The sequence below is a fragment of the Dasypus novemcinctus genome, chromosome 12 (assembly GCF_030445035.2).
Source record: "Dasypus novemcinctus isolate mDasNov1 chromosome 12, mDasNov1.1.hap2, whole genome shotgun sequence".
Classification (NCBI taxonomy): domain Eukaryota; kingdom Metazoa; phylum Chordata; class Mammalia; order Cingulata; family Dasypodidae; genus Dasypus; species Dasypus novemcinctus.
The window spans coordinates 6,958,333-6,978,594 of record NC_080684.1 but is presented as its reverse complement, the minus strand read 5'-3'; the positions used below and the strand labels follow the sequence as shown (position 1 = coordinate 6,978,594).

The following is a 20,262-nucleotide window of genomic DNA, read 5'->3' as shown; positions in this document are numbered from 1 at the left end:
ATATACTTGGGAGATAATCCCAAATAGTTTGGGAACTTATACATTCTTACAAGTTCTGTGAATGATTTGACCCAGAAAAGGGGAGTACTAGAATTATTAGCTGAAGTTTGACTTGAGGCTCAGCAAAATTTAAATCTGTGCCTTGAGAAATAGAATAAAAGATTAGGAAAAAATTATTGGCTTGAAGGTGTTCATAGTATGTTGAAAGCTCGAACTGTAAGATGGAAAGGACAGAAAAAGGGAGAGAAGAAGTGAAGTAAAAAATGTTCAGTAGGACCCGGCAGGACAGTTTTCACACGGAGCCTAAGTCGGTGATTTACTGGGTTTGAGTGTGTTTTGTTTGTTTCTTCATTTTTGTCAGTACTTCCATGTATTGACACATGTGTGTCAGTGTGTGTGGCGGAGGTGGCGGTAGGGGGGAGGTGAGGGGAGGTTTTAAGCAACCTTTCCATTGTGATTTTCTGTGTATAAAATACTTGAGCTAAAATGTCAGTCTGACCCCTTTGCTTTTCAGCACATGGGGTTGGTGAAAAGGACTTTTTCCAGGCTGCTGAAAGAGCAGCTCACCTCTCCTCTCTCAGCAGCCTGAGAACAGGGGTGGAACGTGAAGTACTGAAAGCTTGGCTGCTGCAGAACTAGATTCTCGAATCTGTGTACTTTGCATCTGATTATGCCCTGAATTTGGAAAATCTGAGCGTGACTAAGAACATACTTTAGAAAATGTGTGTAAAAAAAAAACAACAGAATAAACGCTGCAGTGGGTTCTTTGTTAAATTCTTTCCTTTGTTAGATCTTGCGGTTTGTCTCTTCTGCTCAGTAGTTATTTCTTCTTCAGGTCAGTTTAAGTTGCTTTAGGATATTTCTTTGTACATTCTTATAGGTATTTTCCATTATATCTATTCCTCTACCCTTTCCCCCCATATTGGAAATTTGGAATGGAATTTGTGATTTATTTGAAAATGAAGTTCCTTCTTTCATTAGGAATTGATAAATGATGAGTTAGTCTGCTTTCAGTCAATGTCAGTTCCTTTTATTTGGCAAAAATATTTGACTTCCTTTGGAGGATAATTCAAACAACATACAATTAATATCAACAGCTTTTGCCTACTGTGGTAATTTCTACTTAAAGGTATTAGGAAATCCCAAGTATGAAGTGTAAATTTTAGTCTGTTTTTATAGACATTGATTTCATGTTACTATAACCCCATTAAACTCTCAGGGCTCCCTGGCAGCGCTTAGCGCTGTGGGTAGGGGGATCTCCTTTGCAGTCTACTGTTCCCTGGGGGGTCCCTGCTAGGTCTGGAGAGGCCAAATCTGCACTTGTCTAATACAGGGGTCCTTAACCAGGAATCCACAGACCCGCAAGGGGGTCTGTGACGTTGGATTGAAAAAAAACCAACTTATTCTTTATTTTCTCTGACGTCTAACTGAAATCTAGCATTTCTTTCACTTATGAATGTATGCAATAAATTACAGTAGTATTCATTTCATATCACATTACAGTTGTTGCATGTCTCAAAAAATCACACTCACTTCAAAATGCTTCAGAATTACGGTAGTTGATAGAACCAATGCTAGTTGAGTGTCATAAAATTATCAGCCACTATGTTCTGAGAAGGGGTCTGTGGTTTTTACCTGACTGGCAAAGGGGTCCATGGAGCAAAAAAGGTTAAGAACCATTGGTTTAATGCATAGTTATGGCCCCCGTACCTAGGCAGCATCTGGCCCGTGGTCGCCACTCTGTAAATGTTTTTTGAATGAAGTTTTCTTAAATGTACCCTTCAGAAATTTTTCTGAGCAGAAATATCTATTGCAAATAATGTCAGGAAATATTTCAGTGTAAGCTATATGTAAAAGTGATACAATAGGATTTTGGAGTTGTGTAAGGATCTGGAAAAAAGAGAAACTTGCCCTTTTATTCCTAAATATATATATTTTAAAAAAACTCCCAAACTGATTACATTGTTCAAATTCACAGATAAATAAAAAGCTGCCACCTGTCTGCTTTCTCATTTCTCTATCACTAAATAACTCCTATATCAAGGTTGAAGTTTGGAGCAGTTACTGATTTAGCTCTGACCTTTTTTCCCCATAGTATCCATAGTATTATGAGATTCAGCTGTTTTCCTCAGTGGACTATCTCCTGAATAGTCCATTCCAGTGTCTTTCTTATTTAGGTTTAATATCCAGAACGCTCTCACAAGCAGATTTTCCTACTTAAATAGGCTCAACACCAGGAATTGATGGATGTTTCTGATCTATATGTCAATTTGAAAAATGAGAGACAGAGAATATTAGGATTTCTCTTTATATAACCTTAAAATAGCAATTCACTATTAACTTGTGTAACAGATAGGGTTATATAATAAGCATAAATTGTTGATGGGATTTTCAAAAAGGGGTGATCATAATCAAATTGATAAATATGTACCACACTATTTAACATATTAAATTTATTTTAATTGAAATATTGAGATAACTTATTTTAATAAACTTTTGGGGAGGCATCTGCTTTGTCCTTAGGCTTTCATATTATAAACAGTGATTTAACACAGTCTACGAAGCTTGGTATTTGCCAAACCATAGAATTCTTTATTCTAAGGGATTAGAGAAGTTATTGGAACTAATTAAGGATGATCACAGCATAAATTTCTTTTTACACATCTTTTCCTTCCCCTGAATATATTAAGCAAATAGAAGTAAATATTTAAGATATGTAAATACAGCTGGAAAATTTTAAGTACAACTCTAGGAATAAAGAAATATTAATATATATACATACATTTTTTGCTATCTAGTAAAAAAACATGAGATAAATATGGGAATTTTAAGTTTATGACAGGGAATTTGAACGAACATAATTTATGCATTTTTTATAAAAAACCCTAATTATATATATGTATAATACAAGTATAAATATGCAAGTATCACTTATAGGTATGTTCCTGAATTTCAGCCTTAGTATAGATTTTCAAAATTTCTTTTTTGAAAAACACTAAATTTGACCCTAACACAAGCTCAAAGTTTTAATAAAATATGTGCTATGATGAAACGTATAGTTAATGTTCCTGTCCATTTCCTACTTTGTCACACTGAACATAAATCAAGTCTAAGATTTTCCCATTCTGTCTGAATATTAAATATCCTATTTCATTTCCATGTAAATTCAAATTTGTTGCGTTATGCCCCATTTTTTAATTCAGAAACATGGATGTCATAGATATATAAGAACCTGACATTTTTAAAATATGTAGAATTTTTAATATAGTTTATTGAATTTCCTAATTTATATAATTGAAAAGTGGCCAAAATATGAGCTCCTTTACTTCATTTATGCTGTGTACACATACATGTGCATCATCTATATGAAAACACGTGCTTTGCAGCTCAAAATGTACAATAAACCTATAGTCTTTGTTTTCCAGGACCCTGACTGGGTCTATCTCAAACGTTTTTTAAAAAGTTAAGTATCATTGGTTTACCAACAGAAATACTCAAGTGGACAATAAAATGTGAATGCTCTTCTTGTTGAACTCCTAAATATCTTTGCCCTATGGAACACGTCATTCCTTTAGGGAAACAGAGGGTTTAGAGCATACGCTCATAGCCCTGTAACCAGGAACTCCGTGTTCCTGCTGTCTGTTGCTAAAATCTTTGTCGCTGGAATTAGAAACGGATAGGCACTATTATGATATAGTACAAGCTGCAGATTTCTTCTGGCCACAGTGCAGCAGCTCCTTTCAGTCACGGGACGTGGGACAGAGATGGTTCCGATCTCAGCCCTGCCTTTTAGTGCTGGGGGATCCGAACTGTTCTGTCACATTCTAAATTCCGTGGTGTCCAGGCAGAAGTTATTACAAGGCACGACGTCTTGGAAAACTGCCCGAGAAAGGAAGTGGCACTAGATTTGTCGGCAGAATTAGTCTCCTCCTTAAGGTGACTGAGAGGTTCCTGTGGGAAATTGTGGGTGGCAGCAGGTGTTTCCATTTCTTCCCCCTTTCTGATGCTTTTCAGGTGTTTGTTGTCAAGTGCCCCCACCTCCCCCCACCCTTATTCTTAGGCCCTAGGGCCCCTGGTGTCCTGGCTGGGCAGCTGAGCGCGCGTCATCTGGCTCTCTTAATCGGTACTTGGGCCACGTGGGACAAGGCCTCAGCTTGCTGGTAATTTCATTAATCCAGCAACGAGTGTACATGACCTAGCGAGAGGTTAGTCCTCCTCCTCCCAGGACCCTTCCTTTCCACTTTTTAAAAAACGTAAACTTTTCCTTCCCACTTGCGGTACTAATCGTAGTCCAGCTACTTGCAATAAAACTCTAACTCTTAGCTTTTGTGACTTGAAAGCTGGGACCTCCCGACTCAGAGAAAAGGTCTTAGCTGTGGTCTCTTAGTGTGGAGGAGGTACACTAGCAGATCCCTTCTTAAAATTCCCCCTATATAGCAACGCCCGTTTGCTTACATGTAGTGTGAGCATCCTTCATTGACTATTGAAGGGTTAAAAAAACTATTATAACTTTGATTAACTTGAGTTGTCCTCTGAGTAACTCTGACTCCCAGCCTGGCTGTGCTGATCCCCAAAGTCCAGTGGTTAAAATTTTGGTCAACTACCAATAGCTTAAAATACTCCTAGAACTGGCATTTCAAAGTTCTGAAAGAAAGATGATAATCCACTTGCAACTAGTTCTTAATTCCTGTAGTAGGCCAAGGTTTCTAGGCCATGTCCAGTGAGAACGTGGTTGCGTTTTCATTGAGGTTTTCATTCTCAGAGTACTTGGTATCTGTGGTCTTCATCTCGGCGTCCTCGAGGTAGACAGGTCAGGTGTTATATCCATTTCACAGCGGGAGAAGCTGCGAGACACACCCGTGCTACCCCAGCCCCTGGAGAGCTGCATTCACCCCTGGCTACTTGCACACTGATTGCGTGTTTTTCCATTACATGGTGGAGCCAGCCACTGGTTCGCTTGTGGGAAGACTTTCGAGGAATTGTTCTCGGCTTGGGTTATAACTTATTCCTCTGTAGAAAAAAGTGCAAGGTCAAAGCAATTGATTCCAGTTGTCCTGTATAAACCATGACCAGATGTCTCTTTCCCGGGACCATAAAGACCATAATGCTCCTCCACTTTTGTTCCATGCCTCTACCAGGTAAGCGACTTACCTTTTTTTAATACCTGCCCCCCCCCCCATAGCTTTTTGCGTGCTGTCTGCTCTCTGTGTCGGTTCACTGTGCATTCTTCTGTGTCTGTATTTATTCATTCCCCCCCCCCCCCCCTTGCAGCTTGCTTGCTGTCTGCTCTCTGTGTCCATTTGTAGCATGCTCTTCAGTGTTTTTGCTTGTCTCCCTGTTTTAGTTGTGTCGCCTTGCTGAGTCGGCTCTCCATGGCGCTTGCGGGCAGGGAGCGCTCCGAGGCATCTGTGGGCCGGGAGGTGCTCCGTGGCGCTTGCGGTCCGGGTGGCTCTCCACAGCGTGCAGGCGAGCCTGCCTTCACAAGGAGGCCCCGGGACGCGAACCCAGGGCCTCCCATGTGGTAGACGGGAGTCCAACTGATGGAGCCACAGCCGCTTACCTTACTTACATTTTGAATGATTTTCTTTTAACAAATTTTTAGTACAAAATTTTTTTAAAAATTCATAAGTCAACTAATTTTTAATGTTTTGTTAGCTCTTGTCCTTGATGGATTTCCAAAAGGAATTTAAGGATCCTATTAATAATAAGTTACATATTGTTAGTATTGTCTTAAGCACTATGCATATATAAAATATAGTATATATAAAAAATACAGTATATAAATATAAATATACATATACATATATATACACACAATATATATATGGAAATTAACAGCTAACAAAACCAAGGGAAATTACAACATGCCAGCTGCTGATAAGCAATCTTTACATGTACTAACTGATTTGAGCTCACAATAACCCTAGGAGGAAGATGCCATTACTGCTCCTCTTTTAGGGATGAGAAAACTTCAGCAGAGAGAGATAAGATACTTTGTCCCAAGGCATAGATGGTGTTAGGCCTGAGATTTCCACTTGGATAATATGGTTCAAGAATCCATACTGTTAACCATGTTATCTATATATTATATTAGTGTTACTACTTACTCTTTTATTAGCTTGGACAGTCATCATAAACATTAATAAGCCATTTTACTTTTTATTTTTTTAAAGATTTATTTAGTTATTTCTCCCCCCTCCCTCCATTGTCTGCTCTCTGTGTCCATTAGCTGTGTGTTCTTCTGTGTCTGCTTGTCTTCTCATTAGGTGGCTCTGGGAACCGATCCTGGGACCTTCTGGAGTGGGAGAGAGGCGATTATTCCCTTGTGCCACCTCAGCTCCCTGTTCTGCTCTATCTCTTAGCTCTCTCCTCTGTGTCTCTTTTTGTTGTGTCATCTTGCTGTGTCAGCTCTCCGTGTGGGCCGGCACGCCTGCGTGGGGTGGCACGCCTGCACAGGACAGCACTCCATGTGGGCCAGCGATGGGCCAGCTTGCCTTCACCAAGAGGCCCTGGGGATAGAAACCTGGACCTCCTAGGTAGTAGATGGGAGCCCAGTTGCTTGAGCCACATCCACTTCCCCATTGCCATTTTAAGAAAACAGAACTAAAATTTGGAAAGTTTGAGTGGTTTACCTAAAGTGCTACAGTCATTAAATACCAGACCCATGGTTGAAGCTGACACCAGGAGCAAATCTCTGCTGGTCCAGAGTATAGAAGGAGGATGGGGGAGGCAGGGAGGGGCAGTGATAAGAACTTCAGGGATAAGCAGGAGAAATAGAAGGGGAGCTCTGACGAACAAAGGATAGATCAAATGATAACCTGAGTACAGACCGAACTAATAAACTCATGAGGGTAAATTATGAAGTTGTCCATTTAGTGACATTTTTTGCTTGATTTGAATTTTGAGACAAGGACAGAGTTTTCCATCTATTGGAGGTGGCATTTTGTAATTATGCAGAATTGTAAGGGAAAACATTCCCAGTTCAGTCATGGGGTTTACAGCAGTGGGCTTCTAGCTACAGTATCCATACTGCTAGGCATGGGTGATAGTTTTCCTGGTGGTGGGTGGGAACCGATGGTTTTATAGAATTCTGAACATCTGTGCATATGAAAGCATGTGTGTGTGCAGGTGGTGCACATGTGCATGCCATAGCAGACTGGTGACACCTCAGGATACTTTCTTAGAAGAGTTTTTAAGTGCATAAAATAATACATGCACTTAATATATTTTCAATATAATTTTAAAAAGAATTTTAAAATTCTTATCAAAATATTTAAACAACAGATTTGTTTATATACCAATATATGTTTTTTTAAATTAATATATTAAGTTACAGATCCAGCATCAGGTCTCATACCTCCCATGATTTCAAAGTTTTGGTGAACTTAATGTTATACGATATCTTCAATTATTCAAACTTGATACAAAAATATGATTTGTATTTGTTACAAAGTAATATGTACTGCTAATTCTGCTATGGTTTGCCTACTTTCATAACTGAAAGAAATGATAATTTTAGGATTAGTAACCATAGGTAAGATTTTTCCCCCTAAAAGTTCATTGTATTTGGTTGTTCAGGCTCTTAAGCCTCTTTATTCCCTTCCCTTTCTTTCATCCCGTTAATTTGTTAGAGAAATATGCTTATTCATTTTGAGGAAGGTCCTACATTCTGGATGTGACAGATTATGTCTTTGTGGTGATACCATTTTTAAGTGTTCCTCTATCCTCTGAACTTCCTGTACCTGGTCTTTGTTTCTAGAGATTTGAATAGGTTCATATTCAATCTTTTTTAAAAATAAAACTTCGTAGTTGGTATTGTGAACTTCCTACCCATACTCATTTTCCCACTTTCAGTCATGCTGAGATCAGTCAGTGGGATTATGGGATGTCAGCCTGATCCTTTTATTATAAAGTGCTCCATCAACTCTAACCTTATGGTTTTACTACCCATTGATGATCATCGCCTATAAAAATTATTTCATCACATGTTGCAAAAGAGGGACTTTCAAATTTTATAACTTCTTACTTATTAGCTGGAGTTCTATTAGAAAAAAGCTTTGATTCATCACCTATTTGGTAACACTGTAATAGAGTTTATATAAGAAAATTGGTCTTTCCCTTCAGTTACCAGTTTTCAAGGTAATGAGTTTTTTGTTTTGGCTACCACACATAAACAATTTATCTCTATCTCTATCTCCATTTCTATATCTCTATCTATTGCAATCTATAGATTGCAATTTATCCAATCTTATCATCTATCTAATCTTATCATCTTTTTATATAACGAAGTCAGTTATCTTTTATATGATCAAGTCGTCCCATCTTCTGCCATTAAAATCCCTTTCCAATTGGTGCTGTAGGGTATGATGTTTTCCTTCATTTCTTGAATATAAAGATGTACTGGACTTCCCTTATGTATTCCTTACCTTAGAGCTAGAATCAGTTATTTTCCCAAGGAGTCTTATTTCTTTTTAAGGAATGGTAGTTAGAAACCATAGTCTGCATGCTACAGGACCTCTTCGTTATTAGGTTCTTACTTTCTAGTTTTATCAGTGGACAGAGCTGGGAGATATGTATGTTTATAAAAAAGAATGACATATCACAATTTCATGATAATGTTTCCAAGTCAAATTAAGATTATGGAGTGTTTATTTTTAACATTTTTACTTTTATTTTCTCTCAAGCTGAAATATTGTTTTTAAGGACATTAACATAGTCACTCATTTGCTCTATGCTGGAATATATTTGTAATAGTCTCAAAATGAAAATACCAATATTACTAATAGCAGAAAGACACTGGATTAAGGCCAAGATTCCTTTGGAATTGCCCTTTGTCAATATAGCATTAGAAATATACAATCAAATGTTTGCTTTAAAGTCACTGGAAGTAATTCCTTTTTTCTTTGTATGGGTGCCACCTATTGATAAACAGGTACATTTGTTTCAGTGTGTGCTTAATTTATAGCAACTGTTTTTTTCCCTTTAATATTAATTTTGTTTTTAAATTAAAAATATTTGCATTATTTTGAAGTAAAAACTCTATAACAAGACACAGCCAAAGAATGATCCTTGTCTTGATCCTGTCTTCTCCATCCCCAGATATGTAACCATTTTTAATAGTTCTTGTTTTATTCTTCCATTGTTTCCATTTGAAATCATGAACAAATATAATTTTTTTCATCCTTCCCTTTCCTACAGAAAAGGTAGCATTCAAAAAAAGACTGTTAAACCTTGCTTTTTGTACTCAATATCATAGAAATCACTCCATATATCAGAACACAGAAGTTTACCGCATCCATTTCTACAACCGCATAGTCCTAATTGGTTTGGTTCGTCCTCTGTTGAAGGACATTGTATATTATCTGTCATTACAGATAATGCTTCCCTAAAGAACTTGTGCTTCTTTGGGTAAATTATCAGAAATACTATTTCTGGTCAAAGAGTAAAAGTGTATTTTATATGATATTGTCAGAGTTCTTTCTACAGGGCTTGTGCAATTTTGCATCTCCACATACAAATGCTCATTCCCAAATGAGTACGTATACCAATTTGTTAAGTAAATTCTGAGGCAGGTGGTCCATGGACCTTACTTGCTAAAACATAGTTAGAAATTTAAGACAGAACCAAGAGAGGATAAAAATCTTACTCCTGATTGCTCTTAAAGCTGCCTAAGCCATGACTGTGTTCAAGTTGTGGTATTGGAGTTGGCGAGGTGAACTCTATCTGTATTTGGATGCTTTATTTAATTTATGGGAAACAAAGATTAGGAATCTGTGAAACTGACAGCATTAGTATATTTAAAGAAAGCTCTACCTGATGCCAGTGTGAAGAAAGAATCATCATCTGCAGCACAAACCTAGGACTTTTTTTTAGAATAGGAAGCCACAGAAGCAAGGAAATAAACAAATATACCAGTCCTACAGCATTTTTGAGGGTCTGGCATCCTTTATTTTGGAGGAAGCATGTTTACACATTTCCGAGATAGTATTATTGGAGGCCTGACAACTGTATTCAGTCTATAGACTTATAGATGAAGGAAAGGATGGCAAACAGAGGGAAATAAATATTTTGACTTTTACAGAATTCATTTGGTCACAGTTAGAAGATGATAATGAGCAGACTTTATCTAAGAGTGCAGGGAAGATAAAGTAGGTGCAGTCCTAGAACAGTAGCAGTGATTAAATATCATGGTAGTACCATACCTTGAAGGGACAGGCTCGGCTTTGTTTTAAAGAGGCTGACAAATCTGTAGTCATTTTCAGTATCCACCAACTGTTCCACTCATAGTCTGTGTTTTGAGATGCACTTTTTAAAAAGCTGAACACATGTGCTCTGTTTGTAAGCATGTTTCCTACATACCTTTTCATTTACTGTGCTTTATTTTCCTTCTGGTTTTAGTCCAGAATATTTCAAGCTCGTGCTCAGAACCTCTCGACCCTCAGCTCCTTAAGGACTGTCACCCTGAGCCTGGAGTTTCTGAAGCCAAATGTCTGGCCAGAAATTGCTGCTGGTCTCCATCTAAAACACCAGGCACCCCGTGGTGCTTTGAAAACACCAACGAGTGCTCCACAGTGGCCGTCTCCGAGCGCATCGACTGCTACCCAGAGCGGGGGGCCAATGAGAGCACCTGCAAGAAGCGCGGATGCCACTGGTGCGTCTCCAAGGTCCCCAACGCTCCCTTCTGCTTCTTTAGCAAGGACGAGGCTACGCTGGACTGCACCAGGAAATACCCTGTTCTCCAGCGCATCGACTGCCACCCTCTGCCTGGAGTCTCCCGGGAAACCTGTGAAGCTAAGGGCTGTATGTGGTGCTCCGCGGTGATTCCCAACGTGCCCCAGTGCTTCTTCCCAGAAGACGGTCCATATGGGTACTCGTTAAATGCTCGTCCAGAAAAGACAGCTCGGGGATTGAGGTATATGTTTCCTAGAGCTTTTACAAAAAAAATTTTTTAAATTTTGTTTTCTCTTTTTTGTCCTAGAGCTTTTAATAAGCAGTTTTACCATGTAAAATTTCTGATTCGGCCTCATGGTTTCATTTGATGCACGTGTCACGTCAGAGACTGCGTTCTATTTGTCTTCGCTGTGTCCTGAGAACTCTGGTCCTTCCTGGAGAGTCAAAGCCTTGAGCACATGGCTCGTTTGCTCCCTAATCACTCATAAATCTCAATCACTGTCACAACTCACCTGTTGAAGAGGAGGTCACCGCTCTTGTTTCTGTCAATTGTGTTGGCCCTGCCAAAGAGCGGGGAACGCTAGTTATTTTGTGTAGTGGGATGATTAATTGCAAACAAGCTGCATTAAGGTGAAACTCTTGTTATGCTATCAGATACATCTTCTAGAAATCAGCTTCTCGTTTTTCTTGTGTGCCTTTTGTGATGCATGGCACAGGAGTTGATTTTCAATGATATGATATAAACCTTAGGAGGAAAAACTGTCCTTATCAGGAACTATTCCATGATAACATCAGAAATGATACATTAAAGTGATTACTAATTACTAGGTACAAAAATAACTAAAATGCAAATGATATGTTTAACTTTTATACAAAAAAAGGAGTCATTGTCCTTTAAGATTCTCAAGAGAATAGCCAGATTAAATGGGCCAAATCTCACTTAAAAAATTATCCGTGTGCTGATTTTTGGAGACTAGATTCTTGATTTTGAAGTGTTGAATATTTTTCTGGGAAATTGTAGCATTTATTTAGTTGGAGTTTAGCAGTGTGTTACGAAAACTGACTTTATTTCAATTTCTGCTTGGAAACTGTAAACTATTTCCTCTTTAAATAGGATAACCGGGGCTTGAAAACTTTCTCAAGATCTATTTTCCAGTTAGGTTTCTACCAGTCAATACTGTAAAATTTAATGATGATGCTTAGGATTGAGATTTGGAGGACCATCCTCTTTCAGGACCAGGGTGAAAAATAACTAAGAATGAGAGTCTGGACTGGAGCTGATTAATAGCAAGGTGGGGCAGAAATAGAGTGAAATCCAGATTGAAGGAAAAGAAGAAAAACGATCATTGCATTTTGTTTTTATTCCTTCTGGACCTTGAAAATGTTCTGCATTGAAGAAACCTAGACTATTTTGCAGGCTCAAAAGTATAACTTGATTGAGCTAACTTATACTATATGCTATTTTTGTTATTCTGAATTTCCCCTTGGTTTGAATTTTTATGGATTTTAGCAGAGATCATCTTAGAACATGTTTTGAATACAGATTGAAATCTGAAAGTAAAACAGAGCTCAGAATAAGAGCAGTGAACCACAAAATTGAATAAAAATCAGGTAAATTAAACTAAAACCTGATTAAATTCTGACTAGAGACAGAGATTCTATGGAAAGAGAAATTACCTGAGAGGCAGGGCATTGGGCAATTTGCTAAGACTTTGAATGCCAGTGACTTCACATCTGGGCAGTATCCAACACATTTCTATTTACCAAGTATTTACTTGTGTAACAGTAGAGCAGATAAGGAAGGTGACACTGGAAGGCATGGCTCAGAAGGTGGTGGGGGTAACGGTGGTGATGGCAGTGAGGAAGGAGAGGCTGTTGTAGCTGAGAAATGCGTAGCAGGTTCTGACGGTGTGTGGGATGAGGAGGGAGAGCAGAAGTGGAAGGAGAGGGTTGTGCCTGGGGCTTCTGCGATGGCCCATGCTTGATCTCTGATTTCTTATTTGCCTAGTTTGCAGAAGTCTGAAACAGCCCATCTTAACTGAACAGGATTAGAAGAAAATCTTGGGTTAGTTATTTCACTCCACAAAGGGAGAGATGGTACCAATATCGATTACGTAGACGACCACTTGTTATTTTGATTGTTGCAGGTTTTCCTATGCCTAGACACGTGCTGGGAAGGAAATCAGTTGATTTTCCTTATTACATTTACAGTGATTCAAAATGTTCTTCAGTGTTTCTGCTCTTAGTAAGACATTTTTCTTAATTTTCCTTTCCAGATTAAAGCGTTGATTAATCAACATTTTTTTTTTTACCCAAGGATTCAATTAATTTGTGAGAATAAAGTTTCATTTGGGCTAATGAAATGGGTTTATCTTATAGGGTAATTTTAAACAAACCTGACACTATAAGCCTGTTTGGAAATGATATTTCTCCAATTGCAATGGACTTAGAATTTCATGCCAAGGACCGCCTCCGATTTAAGGTGGGTATAATTGATGGTCTGTATTTTTCATGAACACAGTGCTTGTTAATGGAAGGTGTTAAATATCGTAAGATTATTTTTTATTAACTATCTCATAATAGCTTGTTCTGGGGGTAACTCTAATTTTCCCATTTCACTTATTGGTAACATTAGAACTAGAACATTTTGCTTGTCTAATCAACACAGTCTTAACTACTGTGATCTATTTTAGATTTATGATCCTAACGATAAACGATTTGAAGTTCCGCTCATCATTGATTCTCCCTCAAAAGCGGCTGTTAACCCTGATTATAACGTTGAATTTTTAAATGAATCATCTCTTCATTTCAGAATCATACGAAAGGTCACAGGAACAGTACTGTGAGTACTATTCACATTAATATTCTCCTAGTTTTGTCCTTGGAAACAGCACATGCCTGAAGAATTTATGGGTTATGGAGTTAGCAAACCTGAAATATGTAGTTTGACTTAAAGCTATATGGAGGGTAGGAAAATTCTTCATTTAGCCTGCTATTAAATTGTGTATGCCAAAGAACTGAATTGTAAGGATGGTTACTTTTCAAAGGTTTAAAATCCTAGATTCCCTTTCAAAATTCTAATTTAATTCTAATTTAATGATAGGTATTTAATAAATACCAATTATTATTATTTTCACTGTTATTGCTATTAATCAGTGATGATATTTTTGAGCATTGTGATAATAAAAACACATAATTAATGATCCATTGTAATAATTATTAATTACTTTAGGCCAAGCTGCCATTATTATGCAGAAGAATACAAAGTGCCAAATTTGGATTTCAAAGTCTTAATTATTTAGTGCTATGGAAAAAAAAGGACAACACACATATACAATCATGATCCAATTCTTTTTTTTTTTTTTAAAGATTTGCAGTTATCTGTTCTCTGTGTCTATTTGTTGCGTGTTCTTCTTTGTCTGCTTCTGTTGTTGTCAGCAGCACGGGAATCTGTGTTTCTTTTTGTTGCGTCATCTTGTTGTGTCAGCTCTCCATGTGTGCAGCACCATTCCTGGGCAGGCTGCATTTTCTTTCGCTCTGGGTGGCTCTCCTTACAGGGCGCACTCCTTGCGCGTCGGGCTCCCCTACGCGGGGGACACCCCTGCGTGGCAGGGCACTCCTTGCGCACATCAGCACTGCGCATGAGTCAGCTCCACACGGGTCAGGGAGGCCCGGGGTTTGAACCGCGGATCTCCCATGTGGTAGACGGACGCCCTAACCACTGGGCCAAGTCCGCTTCCCCAATTCTTTTCAGTATATGACCCCAATATGAGGACATTCTCTTGTCCAAATACAGTGATCACATCCAGGAAATGTAGTCAGTGATCCAGCTTTTGATGTTTATATAAGCCATTTAGCTTTCTTTATTCCAAGATCTATACAGACTTCATAACATACAGACTTTATTCCAAGATCTATACAGAGGGATTAAAAATGGCCACAAATACCTTTTAAAGCAGTTTTATCGAGATCTATTCAAATGCCATATAATTCATTAAAGGTGTACAGCCAGTGGCTTTTAATATAACCACAGAGTTGTAATTCATCACAACAATCAATTTTGACACATTTTCATTATTTCAGAGAGAAAAGCCTCATGCCCCTTGGCAGTCACCTCTCAATCCCTCTCTCCTTCCCCAGACCTACGTAACCACTCATGTCATTTTTCTGATCCCCTCCCCCACCCCCTTGTGCTTGCTTGCTGTCTGCTCTCTGTGTCCATTCGCTGCGTGTTTTTCTGTGTTTTTGCGTGTCTACCTTTTTATTGTTGTTGTTGCGTCACCTTGCTGAGTTGGCTGTCCACGGTGCTTGTGGGCCAGGGAGCACTCCCTGACATCTACAGCCCAGGCAGCGCTCGCGGGCCGGGTGGCTCTCCATGGCGTGCGGGCGAGCCTGCCTTCACAAGGAGGCCCTGGGACAAGAACCCAGGACCTCCCATATGGTGGACAGGAGCCCACCTGATTGCGCCACAGCCGCTTCCCCACTAATTTCATTTTTATAAATAAAATTTATTTTTACATTTTGTACAAATAGAATCATACCATATGTAGTACCTTGTGTCTGGTTTCTCTCATTTAGCGTAATGTTTTTTTAAGTATCATAATCTTTTTTTTTTTAATTAGAGAAGCTGTAGGTTTACATACAAGGCATGTAAAAAAATGCATTTCCATATACCCCCTATTGTTGATTCTTTGCATTGATGTGGTGCATTTGTTTCAATTGATGAAAGAATATTAAAATACTACTGTTAACTATAGTACCTAGTTTGTGTTAGGTATGTTTTTTCCCATATACCACACTATTATTGACACTTTGTGATAGTGACATTTCTTAGAGTTCATGAAAGAATATTATTATATTTATTACTGTGAATAGTTGTCATCCACCAAAGGGTTCCCGTGTTATACAGACCCATGTTTTACCCTCTAGCTTTCCTTCTAGTAACATACATGACCCAAAACTTTCCCTTTCAACCATATTGACACACATAATCCAGCGCTGTTAATTTCACTTGCAGTAATGTGCTACCATCACCCCGTTGATTGTAAATCCACACACTTGCAATCAACCTAAATAGAAATTCTGTACAAGTGAAGCATCAGCCTTCCATACTCTATCTCCATTCCATCTCCTAGTAACCTATATTCTAGATTCTACCTCTATGAGTTTGTTTTATTAAATTAGTTCATGTTAGTGAGATATTTGTCCTTTTTCAGCCTGCCTTATTTCACTCAATTTATATCCTCTAGGTTCTTCAATGTTGCCCTAATAATATTCCATTGTCTGTCTATACGCCTAGTTTGTTTATCCCTTCATAAGTTGATGGACACTGGTTGTTTCCATTTTTTGGCAATTGTGAATAATGCCGCTATGAACGTTGGTGTGCGTATATCTTTTCCTGTCCCTGCTTTCAGTTTTTCTGGGGATATACCTAGTAGCAGGATTGCCAGATCGTATGGCAATTCTAGGAAGCAGCTAAACTGTGTTACACAGTGGTTGCTGTGATCTACATTCCAACCAACAGTGAAGGAGTGTGCCCATTTCTTCACATCCTCTCCAACACTTGTAGTTTTCTGCTTCTTTAATAATAGCCGTTCTAGTAGATGTGAAAAGATGTCTCATTGTGGTTCTGATTTGCATTTCCCTAATAGCTGCTGACGTTGAACATCTTTTCATGTAGTTTTTAGCCATTTGTATTTCCTCTTTGGGAAAACATCTATTTAAGTCTTTAACCCATTTTTAAAGTTTTGTCTTTTTATTGAGTTGTAAGATTTCTTTATAGATGCTGGATATTAAATCCCTCTTGGATATATAATTTCTAAATATTTTCTCCTATTTAGTAGGCTGCTTTTTCACTTCCTTGACAAAGTCCTTTGTTTTTAATTTTGAGGAGGTCCCATTTTCTATTTTTTTAACTGTTGCTTGTGCTGTGGGTATAAAGTCCAAGAAACCATTGCTTAACCGTCTTGAAGATATTTCCCTACATTTTCTTCTAGAGTTTTATGATCCTGGTTTTTGTTCTTAGGTCTTTGGTCCATTTTGAGTTAATTTTGTATAAGATGTGAGGTAAGTGTCCTCTTTCATTCTTTTGGACATGAAGCTCCAGTTCTCCCAGCTTCTATTCAGAGATAAAGCAAACATTAAGAAGGAAGACATTCACAGTAGTCAAGAGGACGTATGAAACTGAACACAAATCTTGGCTTTGCCACTTGGGTTACTGTGTAAACTCGGAAAAGTGACAAACTCCCTCAGCCTCGCTTCTTTTTCTGTGAAATGTTTTTTTTTAATCTAAGGCTTGAATGATGTAATATCAGAAAAGCATGTGTTCTTCATAATTGGTAATTGTTATTTTATAGTGAAAAGTAGCACTACCACTGCCCTTCCATCTGCACCACGGGTCTCTATTTTATCTTTTATCAGTATTTGAAATTTTTAAATGATTTTTGTTAGTTTTATGTATTATCTTCTACTAGAATAAAGGTTCATTAAGGGCAGGGACTCCATCTATTTTTTGTTATTTCAGCATCCCCAAAAGGTAGAATAATTGGCGCTCAATAAATATTTGTTGACTAACAGTGAACTTGAATGTACTGAAATTTCCACACTTATGTGTATGTGGGAAGCTACATATAAAAACCATTCTCAACAATTTCACCTTCACTCCTCATCTCTTCTCTTTGCACTTTTCCCAGAAGGATGATGACATAGTTTTTCTAGCCACCTCTATCCTGAAGACCTCTGAACTCTAGCTTTGACTCACTTCATTTCTATATTTTTTAGTATTCTGTTGGGTAACTCCACATTGTTGTCTGTTAGTCCCTCAACTTTACAGTGTTCAAAGTTTAATTCACTACTCCACACCCTATCCAAGTTTTCTAGTGTTCCTTCTATGCACATCCTATATTCTAGCCAAACTGAGCCACATGCTGTGTCAGGGACCTGCCCTGTTCTTCCTTTTTATAAGTTTTTAAAACTGATTCCTCTTTCTCAAATGCCTTTTTCTCCTGACTCTGTATTTAGAAATCCTTACTATTCTTTAAAATCTGATGTTTTATATCTTGCATCGTAATTATTCACCTAATTTTCTTGTCTGTCCCTCTATATTAGTTTGCCAATGGCTGCCAGTGAAAAGTACCAGAAATGGGTTGGCATTTATAATGGGAAATTTATTAGGGGAAAATCTTACAGTTCCAAGGTTGTAAAAATGTCCAAGGCACCATCAGAGATGCTTCCTCACCAAAGTCAGCTGCTGGTGATCATGGCTCCATGCCACATGGCAAGGCAAGATGGCGGTCAATCTCTGGACTACAGCCTTGCCTTCCCCTCCAGGCTCAACATCTCTAGGAGCCCAGCTGTGGGCGATCAGGCAAAGGGCTCATCACTTCAGCCTTGAGCTGCTCCCTGGGCTTCAGCTTTGGCTTCTAGTGATCGTTGAGTCCTTTCCTCACATGCCCGAGTTAAAATGGCAGCACTTCCTTTTCTGTGTGTCTGTCCTCTCTGTGTTTTCAGTTTATGTGAGACCCAGCAAGAGGGCAGAGACCCAACCTTTGTCATGCCTCACTGACATAGTCCAAATCAAGTGGTCTAATAAAGGTCCCTTAACTGAATCTAATGCAATTGAAGGAAATCATACCCACAGGAATTGATTAGTTCAAAAACATAATCTTTTTGAGGGGATTCACCAAATTCAAACTGTCACAGCTTCTGAAGTTTAATATTATCTATGGCAGAATCAGGAACATGGATTAAGCTGCAAACATGTCTTTTGTGGGATACATGATTCAATCCCCAGCATATAACCACAGATGCCTGGGTGCCTTCCATCCTAGGTAATCCACATGCACCATGTGACCCAGGACAGACAGGCCAGCAGTGCCCTGCTGCTAGGGATGGGGTTGCCCCTCAGCAAAGTATCTGCTTTCCCTCCGGAAGTCCTGGCATTGGGGGTGGAGCATTAAGTCTAGAATCAGCTATCATATTGGTATAGGTCACTAATCCATTTGAGAATCAGATAAGTTATAGATATTATTCTGGGAAAATGCACATAACCCTACCAAAAATATTTTTCATACATTTTTTTACAGTTCTCTGTTGTTTCTTTAATTCTGTTAACATGTATACAACCTAAAATCTCCTGTTTATCCACTTTCAGATATACACTGCAGTGGTGTTAATTACAGTCACAGTGTTGTGCCACCATTACCACTGTCCATGACCAAAACTTTTCCATTAGCCCCAATAGATATTACACACCAATTAAGCATTACACAAATTCTCTACCCCCCACCTGGCCTCAAGGAACCTGTGTTCTAGTTTCTGACTATATGAATTTACATATTTTTAATATAAATATGTTTCATATAAGTGATATATACAATATTTGTCCTTTCGTCTGGCTCATTTTGTGCAACATGGTATCCATGTTGTAGTATACCTCAAAACTTCATTCTTTTCTATGGCTGAACAGTACACCATTGTCTATAGACACACATAGTACATTTTGTTTACCCTTTCATCATTTGATGGACACGGGCTGCTTCCACCTTTTGGTAACTGTGATAAGGCCACAATGAGCACCACTGTACAAATAGCTGTTTGAGTCCATGTTTTCAATTCTTTTGAATATATTTAGAAGTGGAATTGCCAGATTATATGGCAATGCTATATTTAACTTTCTGAGGAATCGTCAGTCTGTTTTTTTGTAGTGTCTTGAAATTTTAATTCCCACCAACAATGTCCAAGGGTTCCAATTTCTACTCTCTAACACCTATTATTTTCTGTTTTGGTTTGATTTTTTCTTTTAATAGTGGCTGTGTTAGTGGGTGTGAAATGAAGTCTTACTGCGGTTTTGATTTGCATTTCCCTATTGGGTAATGATGTTGAGCATCTTTTGTTGTGTTTATTGGTCACTTGTTTATCTTCTTTGAAGAGAAATTTCTTTGGATTTCTTTGAAGAGAAATTTCTCTTCGTTTTTCACCATTTTTTATAAATTGGGTTGCATGTCTTTTTTTGTTGATTTGTAGTTCTTTATATATTCTGATACTGAACTCTAATCAGATATATGGTTTCCAAATATTTTCTCATTCCCTAGGTTGTTGTTTTTTTACTTCCTTGATAAAGTCTATTGATGCACAGAAATTTTTAAATTTTGAAGAGGTCCTATTAATCTATTTTTTCTTTTTTTTTTAAAATTTTTTCTTTTGTTGCTCATGCTTTTGGTAAAAAGCCCTATAAACCATTGCCTAATATATAGTCCTGAAGATGCTTCTTTACTTTCTAAAAACTTAATTAATTTTATTGATGCATATTTATAAAGCATACAATTCATCCAAAGGGTACAATCAGTAGTATTTGGTATAATCACATAGTTGTACATTCATCACTTCAATCATTATTAGCACGTTTTCATTACTTCAATAATAATAATTTTAAAAAACCAGACAAACAAACAAGAAAATTCTTCACCTCTCAAACTCTCTATACTTCCCCTGTCATATATAGCTGCTATTTCTGGCTAATCTTGCTTATTTATTTTTAAGCAGTTTTACTTCTAGGAGCTTTTTACTTTGGCTTCTTATAGTTAGGTATTT

The 20,262-nt window shown here is 38.0% G+C and overlaps 1 protein-coding gene across 1 annotated transcript in view; it reads left to right on the top strand.

The window, feature by feature from the left end:
- The first annotated feature begins 4,989 nt into the window (after positions 1-4,989).
- The window catches only part of LOC131280550 (sucrase-isomaltase, intestinal-like), a 152,207-nt gene continuing 136,934 nt past the window's right edge, over positions 4,990-20,262 (top strand). The window contains exons 1-4 of the mRNA XM_058307783.2: positions 4,990-5,138; positions 10,399-10,912; positions 13,051-13,153; positions 13,365-13,513. Of these exons, the coding sequence (XP_058163766.1) occupies positions 5,066-5,138; positions 10,399-10,912; positions 13,051-13,153; positions 13,365-13,513 (839 nt within the window). The 5' untranslated portion in view covers positions 4,990-5,065. The remainder of the gene's footprint in view (positions 5,139-10,398; positions 10,913-13,050; positions 13,154-13,364; positions 13,514-20,262) is intronic.